The sequence below is a fragment of the Ambystoma mexicanum genome, chromosome 12 (assembly GCF_040938575.1).
Source record: "Ambystoma mexicanum isolate Mex_15411 chromosome 12, UKY_AmexF1_1, whole genome shotgun sequence".
NCBI classification, from domain to species: Eukaryota; Metazoa; Chordata; class Amphibia; order Caudata; family Ambystomatidae; genus Ambystoma; species Ambystoma mexicanum.
The window spans coordinates 355181903-355195426 of NC_090936.1; the positions used below are offsets into that span (position 1 = coordinate 355181903).

The 13524-nt window shown below is 46.6% G+C and overlaps 1 protein-coding gene across 8 annotated transcripts in view; it reads right to left on the reverse strand.

Moving 5' to 3' along the window:
• ITPR2 (inositol 1,4,5-trisphosphate receptor type 2) overlaps positions 1–13524 on the reverse strand; it is a 4412221-nt gene that overhangs the window by 4096663 nt on the left and 302034 nt on the right. Inside the window, exon 2 of one of the 8 annotated variants that reach the window (XM_069628471.1) lies at positions 3032–3162. The exons of the other annotated variants lie outside the window; for them this stretch is intronic. Within the exon in view, the coding sequence (XP_069484572.1) occupies positions 3032–3088 (57 nt within the window). The 5' untranslated portion in view covers positions 3089–3162. The remainder of the gene's footprint in view (positions 1–3031; positions 3163–13524) is intronic. 8 annotated transcript variants of the gene reach the window in all.

A 13524-nucleotide genomic window follows, 5' to 3' on the forward strand; every position in this document is an offset into this window, starting at 1 on the left:
TTGATGTTGGATATGGGAGGTGGCAATGGCAATGGTGAAAGGTGGGTGCGTGAGACTGATTGCACTAGCGGCAAGAATGAGGCCAATGCCAGCGTGGCTCTGTGGAAGGAAGACAATGATTTGTCAGGTGTCTGGCAGTGCTGATTCGATCAATGGCTCGTTCCGTACTCAGCTGGGCAGACAGAATAGTAGTAGCTGGCAGTGGGCTAGTTCAAATCACAAATTAGGCAGTGGGCTAGTTCAAATCACAAATTAGGCAATGGGCTAGTTAAAATCACAAATTAGGCAATGGGCTAGTTCAACTCACAGATTAGGCAGTGGGCTAGTTCAACTCACAGATTAGGCAGTGGGCTAGTTCAAATCGCAAATTAGGCAATGGTCTCATTGAAATCACAAATTAGGCAATGGGCTAGTTTAAATCACAAATTAGGCAATGGGCTAGCTCAAATCACAGACTAGGCAATGGGCTAATTCAAATAAAAAATTAGGCAGAGGGCTAGTTCAACTCACAAATTAGGCAGTGGGCTAGTTCAAATCGCAAATTAGGCAATGGGCTAATTCAAATCACAAATTAGGCAGTGGGCTAGTTCAAATCGCAAATTAGGCAATGGGCTAATTCAAATCACAAATTAGGCAGTGGGCTAGTTCAAATCACAAATTGGGCAGACAGAATGGATAGGCTTGTTTGAGGTAACAGTTAGGCATACAGAGCAAGGAACAGCAAGCTGATGAGTAGGAACATTTGCGAGGAAACAACTCAGGTCATGAAATAGAAAGTGACAGGGTTAGAGGTATTCACACATGTTGAAGATTGTTTCTGCACTGGCAATGCAGAGAGTTTTGAGATAGAGATTAGGTAGAGTATGTGTCCTCAAAGGTGTACGGGGCCTTAGGTGGGAGGGAGGATACAATGAGACTCATGTGGTGTCGAAGAACGCCATGGCTGTTAGTATGAGGCAGTGCCTGGGCTCATAGTCAGTCAATATTGAGCTGTGGAAGAGCGAGTCAAGGACTGCGCTTTATGTCGATGCGGCACGTATGCGGTCAAGATGCAGTCAGGGCCTTTTCCTTGGCCTTTCCCGCCTTACGGCGATCCTGATTGGGCAATAAGGAAGCCTGTTACCAGGCAACCGCGAAGCTAGAAGCTAACCTCGCTTTCATGCCACGTTGCACTGGCCATTTTGAAATCAGGCAATGGCTCGGCAAGCAGAATGGGCTAATTTCGGTAGAATCATGAGGATCGGAGCACAGCAGCAGTGCAAATGGGCATGGGTGGTTCTCCCCGCAATTATTGGTAGTTGGTTACACTATACATGAAGTGTCTGAAGCGATGCAACCTCGTGGGCTCGATGATGTCCTTCAGGTCTGGCTGTGATGATCCACGGGAAGGGAGAGGGGCTCCTGCCTTCTCCTCAGATGGGTGCTGGTGCTAATGTGGGGGACTGGATGCAGTCAGGGCCTTTTCCTTGGCCTTCCCCGCTGGACGGCTACCGCCTTACTGCAATCCTCCCATGAGGAGGTGTTTTGGGCAGGGAGGGGCACAAAATGCTTGGGAATGGCCATAGGGATTAGCATAGCCATGGGCAGTTAACGAGTGGGCAAAGAACCAAACAACACCTACAGGCTGTGTGTCCCTCCTCAAATGCCATTCCTCCCTATCTGTAGTCTAACGCAATAGTTTCAGCTAATAGCACAAACTAATAAAAATGAGGAAGGGAAAGGGGAGGGGTACCAATTACAGTACAGAATTTACACCACCACCACCAAATGTGTGTCTGATGTCATACCAAGGCATTAGTAGCCGCTTTCTGTCCAGCTCTTATCCGGCTTCCACCTCAAATGGCTTGTGAGGACATCTGTACGTTGTCGGTAGAATTGCAGCATTTATGCTCAATAATCGTGTGTGAGGACATCTGGATGTTGTAGTGGAATAGCAGCCTTTACGCTCCATAATTCTTTGCCAGGACATATGTGCTTTATTAGTGAATTTGCAATGTACAATGTGCTTCCGGCCAAGTCCTGAAAGAGGGCTATCGTGGTGCCTTTATATATAATTGGTTCCTGCGCCCTGGACGCTCGAAGGACTGCTTCCTTTTGCATGTATCTTGAGAATGCCGCCAGCATGTCCCTCGGCTGACATGCCCCTAACTGTCCTGCCTGTAAGGTGGATTTCATCCAGTTCGATGTTTTCCGGGCTTGTGTCTCCCAAGAGGTCAGCAAAGCTCCTCTGAATCTCCCCCTTTAAGTCCCTGTCTGTAACAGCTTTGGGGACGTATTTTTACCCTTATATTAATTCTCCATGAGCGATTTTCCATGGCCTCCATCTGCAGTTCCAGGTTTTGTGTAGCTACCTGGAGAAGCTCTATTGTTTCCCCCTGCGCCGTTGTGTCTTTGTCCACCTTTTCCAGATCAGTCCTTTCTCCCAGATGACCGACCTCCTGTCTTATTTCCGTTAGAGCCATGTTAAGATCCAATCACATTCACTGAAATTGTTCCTGGAATGCTTTTGTCAATGTCGTCTGGAGGGACATTATGTTATGGAGATCCTGCCTTGAAATGGGACCCAGAGGCTCCGTCCCATCGGGCTCCCTTTGGTCTGACATTTCTTGGGGTCCTCTGCCAGGAACTCTCCCCTCTGCCGGGCCCCACATGGTAGGGATTGTGCCCAGTGTGTCCACTGCTGCCTGTGTTGAGGGCTTCGCTTTAGATGATTTGGGCATCTGTCTCGTAGCCCCGGCCATCCTTCCTTCCTTCCGGGGCCCCTTGCCGACGATCACTACTCTCGTGCCGGCCCTCCTTATCCCCCCCATTCCTGTTCTTGAGATGGGCAGGCGGGTCTCTGAGCGTCCCCACGCTATCTGCTTTGTGCTCTATGTGTCCTTCTGTCGGGTTCACACCCTGTGGGTGTCCTTAAATGAATAAGTTCTGCCTGTGTGCCTCTGGGTGGCTTCCTCTCCCTGGGGCTGTGGCTAGTGGGGCCCGCCCAGGTACCGCGTCTTGTAGCTTCCCCCCTTCGGGTCTCTCACCTTACCTGTGCTCTGCTCTGCGAGGGCTGCCCTTTCCTTGTCTCCCGCAAAACCAGCCTCATTGTGGCGCCTTTCCCCTCTCTCTTTCGTCTTTGGTGTTTCTTTTTTTTTTATTGTGTTTGGTTACGTAGAAAACCTTTACAAATTATTTAAGAAAGGAGAAAACAAGAGTTGAAACATATGACATTTTCCTTATACAATCTAAATTTCCAATTCAATCTTCTTAAAACAATATTTTGTATCAAAAATAAACTCTTTTCAAGCTTAAAATCATTTCGTTCAAAGTTACCATTTGGTTTTCATCTATAATTCAACCTTTACATATAATTGAAACATAGATAGACATCCTTCTTTCGTTTTTCCATTACATTTTCTAAAAAGAACACTACTTCATTATTCATCAACAAGCAATAATTGCTCATCAATCTCTGCGAGGATTTTGGTAAGTCTAATGACTAAATTAATACTATTTCCCCACATACATTTATTCCATAAGGCGCTCCTTGATAGGACAGATCATTAGTACCAGTAGGTCCACAATTCCTTCACTCTCAATGTCGTAATTGGTCACAAAATAGCACCAAATGCTTCAAGGTCTCAACCACATTCGGAATCCTACAAAACCGGCATTCTCCCTTTTGGATGCAAGACATTTCCTTTCTTTTTTCCCAGTGCTGCACACGCTGATTGATATGAAATTGATTCAATCTGCACCGCAGATATAGCCCTCTGGGAAAATGCAGGATATATTTTGGGTAAATCACCCAATTTTCTCCTAAAGAGTGCATATTCAGAATAGGATTTATAATTGCCAATCCGATCCGACTGAAAACACCAATTTAGCAATTGGAATTTACGCTTACAGCAGGGTAAGCCTGCAATGAGCTCTTCCTTTGATACTACAATCAGGTCGGGAATTGCATCAATTTTTTTTTTACAAATTTAGATAAGGATACCAAAGACCCTGATGCAATCATAAGATTCAGATCTTCATACAGCAAATTTTTAGGAGGGATTAACATCTTACTATAGTTGTTCAATTACCTCCAATTCCTTTTGGCTGAGAGAGCAGTAAGACTAATTCATGGCGAAATATATCGTTGGAAATTGATTTCGCCACACCTAGCACTTTTTTCCACAATTTCCCCTGAGCAATATCCAGAAGGTCATCAATCTCTGCTGTGCAGATATTCAAAATATAGAGAATTGATGGTTCAATTTTTAGCAAATAAAATTGTATGATGGGCAGGATAGAAAAGTTACCATATTTATGGTATATGTGTAACGCTCACCTGATTCCCACGGAGGCGCTGGTCTTGGCAGGAAGGTGTCTGTGACCCGAAAAGTGATGTGCAGGACTCGATTTGCTTCTGGGGCCGAACCTCTTTGCACTGTGTGTCGAACTCGAAGAGTGAGATTTCTGCAAGTGAAAGAATATGGGGGTTAATGATCTGGGTTGTTGAATGTCCCTCTCTCTCTCTCTCTCTCTCTCTCTTCTTAGCTTCTCCGTAGAGCCCCCAGGTCAACGTGCTCACCTTAGATAGGTGATTGCTGGACTCTCCATCTGCGTCTGATGCAGGGTGCCGTTGCCAGTTCCTTCACTGGTGAAACATAGGCCTCTTGACATCAGAGGATCGCTACCGTCGTTAATTGCACGAGCGGTGAGTTTCTGGACACCTTTTTAGTCCTTTTAGTCTTTAGGTGCGTGGGCACGTTAATATAGAACAGGACTCTGTATAATGCTTTTTCCTATTTGTCTTGCAGGGCTCTTGAGATAAGAGATGGTGTGAAGAGAGCCGAAGTTGGAGCCAGAGCCTTGGAATGAAGCGCTTGGAAATGCGTAAGTAAATGCAAGCGCTCTGTCTCTTTTCCCTTGCAGCTGTGAGTTTGTGCTGAAGAGATGCTGGAAAACGCCGGAGTATTTGCAGGCGTTCTACTGTGGCGAGCGCGATGGACGTGAGTAAATACCTGTCTAATGTCTCTTCGTTTGTCTTTCAGATGCTGGGTTGCAGCGTTGAAGAAATCCGGAATTCGCGGAGTGCCGGTAAGTAATAACAATGCTCTTGTCTTCACAGGCGGAGGTGCAGCGTGAAGAAATGTTCGCTGCCGATGGATCAGGTGAGGAAAGCGCTGCGTGTAAAGGTTGCAGTGCTAACCTGTTGTTTCTTGTCTTTGCAGGTGCTGCTGAATACTGGATACAGGAGTGGTAAGTATTGTTCTTGCAGGTTCAGGATCGGAAGGAAGAAAGGCTGGAACAGACTCGGTGAGCGTTCTGCTGCAGATGCAGAATAACGCGAAGCACGTTTGTTCAATCGGGTGTGGTTTAAATAGCCTTGGAGTGATGAGGCGTCTTCCTCCACGGCCCTGCCTAGGTAAGAAAAGAGTTCCAGTTCCAGAAGAGTTCCCGTGTTGTATCCAGGGAGTGGAGCTTGCCCCACCCAAGTAAGAAAGTAGTTCCTGTTCACAGAGGATTCCTATGTGGCTGGTAAGTAAGCAGCATGGTCTGCTGCAGGTAAGTCCACCCAAGCATCTTCATACATATTATGAGCCCGGCGCTTCCAGTGCCGGGACCGATGGCTTTGATGAGCCTGGTGCCACCGGCGCCAGGACAAGGACCAAAAGGTCCCAGTGGGGACCGGCTGGTGCCTAAGATAACGGTTAGGGGCCTGCTTCCAAGGACGTTGGGCTGTTCCTGACTCCTTGGAAGCAGTGATCATGACAGCACCCCCCCTCAAGGCCCCTCCCAAGCGTGTCTTCTCCGGGGGTTTTGGCTTGTCGGGGTGATTCAAATGGAATTTCTTGACCAGACGAGGTGCGTGGACATGCTCTCAGGGTTCCCAAGACCTTTCCTGGGGGCCGTATCCTTTCCAATCAACCAGGTAATATAATTTAGATTTGGAGATTTTGGAGTCTAGGATGTTCTTTACTTCGAACTCAAGTTCTCCATCTACTAAAACAGGTTCCGGGAGTTCGGTCAATCGGGTTCCTGGTTGCACTGGTTTTGGTAAGGAGACATGGAATACTGGATGTATTTTCATATGCGAAGGCAATTCCAATTTAACAGCCACCGGATTAATTATGGTAGAGATAAGATAGGGTCCAAGGTATCTCGGGATGAAAGTGCGGGGTCCTTTTAGAGGTAGGTGCTTAGTGGATAACCAGACCTGATCTCCCACTGCGTAGTGAGGGGCCTCTTTACGGTGCCGATCTGCTCCTTTCTTAAATTGAGCTTTAGCTCTTTGCAGATGGGCAGTGGCCTCCTTAAAAGCACGAGTGATCTCCGAGTGCAAGTGATCCACAGCAGGTGTTTCGACTTCTTGGGGAGGATCCAGGTTAGAGGTTTTAGGATGGTGTCCGTATAATAGGAAGAAGGGAGTTTTCCCGGTTCCAGAATGAGTCGAATTGTTATAGGCGTATTCAGCGATCCAAAGAATGTCCTTCCAAGGGTCAGATATTGCTCTAGAGTTTGATTTGTCCTCTCGGTTTGTCCGTCAGTTTGGGGATGGTGACTGGTAGAAAGTCTCACATCAATTTGGGCTAAACGACAGCAACTTCGCCAAAAGTGGGAGATGAATTAACTTCCCCTATCGGAGACCAAAACCGAGGGGAAACCGTATAACCGAACAATGTTTTCTAAGAATTCTCGGGCTAATACTGAAGCTGAAGGTAGGCCCTTCAGGGGAATGAAGTGAGCCATCTTGGAGAATAGATCCACGACTACTAAAATGGTATTATACCCTGAGCATGGAGGTAAATCCGTGATGAAATCCATGGACAGGGTATGCCATGGACAGGGAGGGATGTCTAGTGGGTGTAAGAGACCAGCTGGTTTCTCCTTCTGACTCTTATTCTGGGCACACACACCGCAGGAGATTACAAAGTCTCTAATGTCCTTCTTCCATGATGGCCACCAGAAATGTCTTTTGACCTTTTCCATGGTTTTGGTTATGCCAGGGTGACCCTCCATTAGTGAATCGTGATAACAGGAGATTACCCGTTTTTGTATTTTCTCACTGGGCAAGTACAATCGTCCTCGGAAATATGGTAGGTCTCGGTCCACTGAGAATTCTTTTCCTTTTAATTGCCAGTCCTGTAAGTCGACCGGAGTTAAAAGTGATTTGACTGTAGTCTTAATGTCTTCAAAGGATTGAGCGCTGACCAAGCCCAAAATCCTTTGTTCTGGGATTATGGGTATTGGTTCTGGATTGGTCAAATGTTCATCTATTCCCAGCCGGGAGAGGGCATCAGCTTTTCCATTTTTACTGCCTGGTCGATAAGTAATTATAAAGTCAAACTCAGCCAAAAACAGAGCCCAGCGAAGCTGCCTGGAAGACTGAGCTTTGGCTGTCTTCAGATACTGTAAGTTGCGGTGATCAGTCATTACGGTGACTGTGTGTCTGCTCCCAAAAGATAATGCCGCCAGGCTTTAAAGGCCGATCTGATTGCTAAAAGTTCCTTGTCTGTGATTGAGTAGTTGATCTCGGGAGCCGAGAATTTGCGGGACCAAAAGGCTACAGGATGTAATTGGTGTGTGACCGGATCCCTTTGTGATAAAACTGCCCCCATAGCAAGACTAGAAGCATCTGTTTCTACGATGTAGGGGAGTTCTGGGTGAGGATGTTTTAGAACAGGTGCAGAAATGAATTTAGTCTTTAAGTCCTGAAAAGCTTGTTCTGCCTCGGTAGACCACTCAAAACGTTTGTTTTTCTTTAACAGAGCGGTGATGGGCTGGACTATTAGAGAGAATTCAGGGATGAATCTGCGGTAAAAGTTAGCGAAGCCTAACATGCTTTGGACTCCTTTTACAGAGGTTGGTGAAGGCCACTTGATGATTGCATCGACTTTCTTTGAATCCATATGGACTCCGTTAGGTGACAATATGAATCCCAGGAACTCAACTTCAGTTACGTTGAAAACGCATTTTTTGAACTTAGCAAAAAGGTTATGTTGACGTAATCTCTCGAGGACCTCTCTAACGTGTTTCCGATGTTCTTCTTCAGATGATGAATAGACGAGGATGTCATCAATGTAGACAACAACACACACATCAATGAGTTCTCTAAGGACATCATTCATAAAATACTGGAAGGCGGCAGGAGCGTTGCAAAGTCCAAAGGGCATAACTTGATATTCAAACAGCCCATACTTGGTGCGGAAGGCCGTCTTCCATTCATCGCCTCTTTTATTCGTACCAAATGGTAGGCTCCTCTGAGATCCAACTTTGTATATATACATGCGTCTTTGACTTGGTCCAGGAGTTCAGGGATCAAAGGTAACGGGTATCTGTTTTTAACGGTGATTTGATTCAGGGCGCGGCAATCTATACAAGTCCTAAGGTCTCCTTCCTTTTTCGGAACGAAGAACAAAGCTGAGGATGCTGGAGATTTTGAAGGACGGATAAACCCGTTAGCTAGGTACTGGTCCAGATATTGTCTGAGGTGAAGATTCTCTGGCTCGGTGAGGGCATAAATCCTACTGCAAGGAGGAGTTGTTCCGGGTATCAGATCTATTTGACAGTCGTAAGACCTATGAGGAGGCAGGGTGTTAGCTTGGTCCTTCCGAAAGACGTCTTGGAATTCCTGGTATTCGGGAGGTAATTTGGGAACCTCGGAAGAGGTTGCCACCAGTGAAACATCAGGCCGAGGATAACAAGTGGTAAAACATTCTGGAAACTGAACCGTCTTTGCTCGCCAATCGATCTGAGGATTGTGCTTCTCTAACCAAGGGATTCCCAGAATGATCTGGAACTGAGGGGCCTTGATCACATCGAACACTATTTTCTCCCGGTGTCCATCTTGGCTCACTAACGTCACTTCTTGGGTGGCGTGCGTTACTGGTCCGGAGGCAATCTCCGTGCCATCCACTGTAGTAATGACGTCTTTTACTGCCTTAGGGACAAGGGGTAGATTCATCCTTGATACCAGTTCACGGTCCACATAATTACCGATTGCTCCGCTGTCGATGTAAGCTTCAATTGCATGCAAACGATCCGGACGTTCAGGACTAATGAGGACCATAGGCACCACGAAATGCGAGGTCACGGGAGAGATTTTAACGCTCGGCAAGAGGACCTCTACACTTGTCCGGCTAGGTCGTTTCCCTGCTCAGAATTTGTGGTACAGGTATCTGCGGCTCCTACAGCCTTCTTAGCTGGTTTCACTGGACAGTCTCGAAGAAAGTGCCCCGAGTTTCCGCAATAGACGCATAATTGCAGCTGTCTTCTTCTTTCCCGCTCCTTTTGGGCTAAAGGTCCTTTCATGCCCCCTATTTGCATGGGTTCCACAGTGTCAGCTCCCCTAGTAGAGGTCTGTGGTTTAGAAAACATTCGGGTATCAAATTTGGAACTATCAGCCTTCCTGTTCTGTAATCTGTGGTCCAATTGGACAACTAAGTCAATATAGTCTGAGCATTCTTGTGGAGGATTCACGACTTGAGCTAACACATCCTTGAGCTCTCCACGCAGGCATCTGTAGAAGATTCTCTTATCCTCAGGCCATTGAGTTTCCACTATAAGTCTGTTGAATGAGGCTATATAAGTCAAGAGGTCTTGATTACCCTGTCGTAACGAAAGAAGTTCATTGTCCAAGGCCTGCCCTTGTGCATGTCTTGCGAACAGTTTCTCCATGCTGGACTGGAAGGCCTGGAAATCATGCAGAACCGGATCATCCTGAGTGACTAAAGGGATTGACCAATCTGCGGCGCTGCCACTGAGATAAGAAAGCACGAAAGCCACCTTGGTCTGATCTGTTGGGAAGGCAGCTGGTCGACATAAGAAGTGTAGGCGGCACTGGTTAATGAACACTGCAAATTTCTTTGGGTCACCAGAAAAGCGTTCGGGCGGAGCCAAGGGCACATTGCCGGGTAGATTGATTTGCACAGGATTTAAGGATGATGCAGAAGGATAACTTCCTCCTGGAGCGGGCAAAGGTGTCTGTCCTGCCTGCGTTTGTAGCAATTGCCTAGCGAGGTCCTCTGTTCGCTCCTTGGAAATTATTAGCTCTCTTCTTAGAGAGTGTGTTTCCTGACGAGCTGCATGTACTTCTGCTCTTAGTTCCCCAAGCAACTGTGCTAATTGATCAGTGTCTGAGGTTTCCATTGCGCCTGGGTAGGAGTTTTGCGGTGGGCTTCGCGTTCTGTAACGCTCACCTGATTCCCACGGAGGCGCTGGTCTTGGCAGGAAGGTGACTGTGACCCGAAAAGGGATGTGCAGGACTCTATTTGCTTCTGGGGCCGAACCTCTTCGCACTGTGTGTCGAACTCGAAGAGTGAGATTTCTGCAAGTGGAAGAATATGGGGGTTAATGATCTGGGTTGTTGAATGTTCCTCTCTCTCTCTCTCTTCTTAGCTTCTCCGTAGAGCCCCCAGGTCAACGTGCTCACCTTAGATAGGTGAATGCTGGACTCTCCATCTGCGTCTGATGCAGGGTGCCGTTGCCAGTTCCTTCACTGGTGAAACATAGGCCTCTTGACATCAGAGGATCGCTACCGTCGTTAACTGCACGAGCGGTGAGTTTCTGGACACCTTTTTAGTCCTTTTAGACTTTAGGTGCGTGGGCACGTTAATATAGAACAGGACTCTGTATAATGCTTTTTCCTATTTGTCTTGCAGGGCTCTTGAGATGAGAGATGGTGTGAAGAGAGCCGAAGTTGGAGCCAGAGCCTTGGAATGAAGCGCTTGGAAATGCGTAAGTAAATGCAAGCGCTCTAACTGTCTCTTTTCCCTTGCAGCTGTGAGTTCGTGCTGAAGAGATGCTGGAAAACGTCAGAGTATTTGCAGGCGTTCTACTGTGGCGAGCGCGATGGACGTGAGTAAATACCTGTCTAATGTCTCTTTGTTTGTCTTTCAGATGCTGGGTTGCAGCGTTGAAGAAATCCGGAATTCGTGGAGTGCCGGTAAGTAATAACAATGCTCTTGTCTTCACAGGCGGAGGTGCAGCGTGAAGAAATGTTAGCTGCCGATGGATCAGGTGAGGAAAGCGTTGCGTGTAAAGGCTGCAGTGCTAACCTGTTGTTTCTTGTCTTTGCAGGTGCTGCTGAATACTGGATACAGGAGTGGTAAGTATTGTTCTTGCAGGTTCAGGATCGGAAGGAAGAAAGGCTGGAACAGACTCGGTGAGCGTTCTGCTGCAGATGCAGAATAACGCGAAGCACGTTTGTTCAATCGGGTGTGGTTTAAATAGCCTTGGAGTGATGAGGCGTCTTCCTCCACGGCCCCGCCTAGGTAAGAAAAGAGTTCCAGTTCCAGAAGAGTTCCCGTGTTGTATCCAGGGAGTGGAGCTTGCCCCACCCAGGTAAGAAAGTAGTTCCTGTTCACAGAAGATTCCTATGTGGCTGGTAAGTAAGCAGCATGGTCTGCTGCAGGTAAATCCGCCCAAGCATCTTCATACATATTATGAGCCCGGCGCTTCCAGTGCCGGGACCGATGGCTTTGATGAGCCTGGTGCCACCGGCGCCAGGACAAGGTCCAAAAGGTCCCAGTGGGGACCGGCTGGTGCCTAAGATAACGGTTAGGGCCTGCTTCCAAGGACTTTGGGCTGTTCCTGACTCCTTGGAAGCAGTGATCATGACAGCATGATACACATCTAAGCAGTCAAAGGCTTAAGATGTTCATTTAGCAACTCCTTCCACCATCTCTTAGAGTTCTGATCCGATAATGTGTATCCCAGGTACCTAACAGCTTTCGCAATCTCAAGATTCACCCTTCCAATGGTCCATTTGAATTTTAACACCCTTTTTTCCCATCTGAGATTCATAGATAGATTAAGAGATTCAGCAAATTTGGAGAAAAGATTCAGTTTATTCTGCAACCCAAACAGAGTTTTGTCCAATATAAGCAGATCGTCCGCAAAACTGATCCAATTTATTTTAAGGTGGGCTATTTGCACAGGGTAAATAATAGCATCCTTCCATAACATTTCAAGATCCGAAAGGTAAAGATTAAATAAAACCGCTGCCAAAGAGCAACCCTGCTTTAGCCCAACGTCCGTCACTATTGCCTCAGTAAGTGCACCCAATTAATTCAGGCGTACCCTATAATTGGTCGTAGAGTGCAGAAGTGCGATTAGCGCTACTAAATTCACCAGAAAACCAAACTGGATAATTTTGTCTCACAACAATTCTCTTATCACATTGTCAAAAGCTGTGCTTAAATCGAGCGCAGCCATATACACCGCTCCAACATGAGTGCGTTTCGTCTGACACTGCAAGTGAGAGACAATTGTCGCATTCAAAGGGCAACCCATTAATTTCCTAAACCCTGTCTGGAATTTAGACAGAGGGCCTCATCACGAGTTGGGCGGTAACGCCAGCGCTGTTAGCGCTGGCGCTAATAGCCCTACCGCCAAATCCCCCAGTGCTATTAGCGCCAGATCACGGGTTTGGCGGAAGGGTTATTGCCCATTCCCCATTGGGCCCAATTTCGCGCTATTACCGCCAGCGGATTTCCCATGATCTGGCGGACCCTTAAATGCGGTGGTAATAGCGCTGCCGCCGCATTTAAGGGTTACCACCAGACTCGTGATGAGGCCAAGAGTGTGTGATTATACATATACTCCTGTATTTCCTTCAGAATAAGTTGGGAGAAAACCTTAGAGGAAGTGTCCGTCAACACAATTGGTCTAAAATTAGCAGGTTCATTAGTTAGCCCTTTTTTCTAAATGGGAACTATGATCGCAGAACACCAGGTAGCTGGACTCTGCCTAGTTGAAAAAATATTGTCAAATTTGTTCTTAAGGATCCACACCCATAGATGCGGGTCAGTTTTTATCAGGCAGGGTGGGATCCCATCCGGACCAGCTGCTTTAGATTCCTTTAATTTAACAATAGCATTCCCAATGTCTTCCATGGACCAAGGACAGCGTTCTAATATCAGTTTCGAATAGTCCTGAGAGAGTGCCTTTTCAAACTTTAGGGGCAATTTACATTTTTTTGTGATACAATCTACCCATACTGATGCTGGTGTTGCTGGTTCCTTCTGCCCTATAATTGGGGCGTTGAGAGTTCTATGAATCGCCCAGGTTTTACGTGTATCATACTTTTATAGATGATACATCATACGTTGGTTGTCTTTTAGAGCAATGTCATATCTGAGTTCTTTAATCTTATTTTTATATGACAAATTAATATTTTTTTTCTCAACACAACGTAGGGAGGCACCCAGCTCCAATTTACCCAATCGGCACAACTTGATATTTCTGTTAATTTTCAATTGATGAATCACTAAATTAAAAGCATGCCTATGTTCTTTGGGATTGTGTACCAATTGTAGGTCGTGAGTCAAATGCATTAGGTGCCTTTGGATGCTACTCGTAATTTGCTTTTCCAGCTCCACATGCGCCCCAATGTCATAATGTCTCGTCAACACAAAAGTTTGATCCGCTCTAATACAATTCATTAATCTCCGGCAAATGGCAGGAAATGAGGATCGACTTGCCACTGATCATCGGGTGGAAGGCTTTGAGAGTGAGCCGAATGGACATTAACTCCAGCCAGTTGGTGTG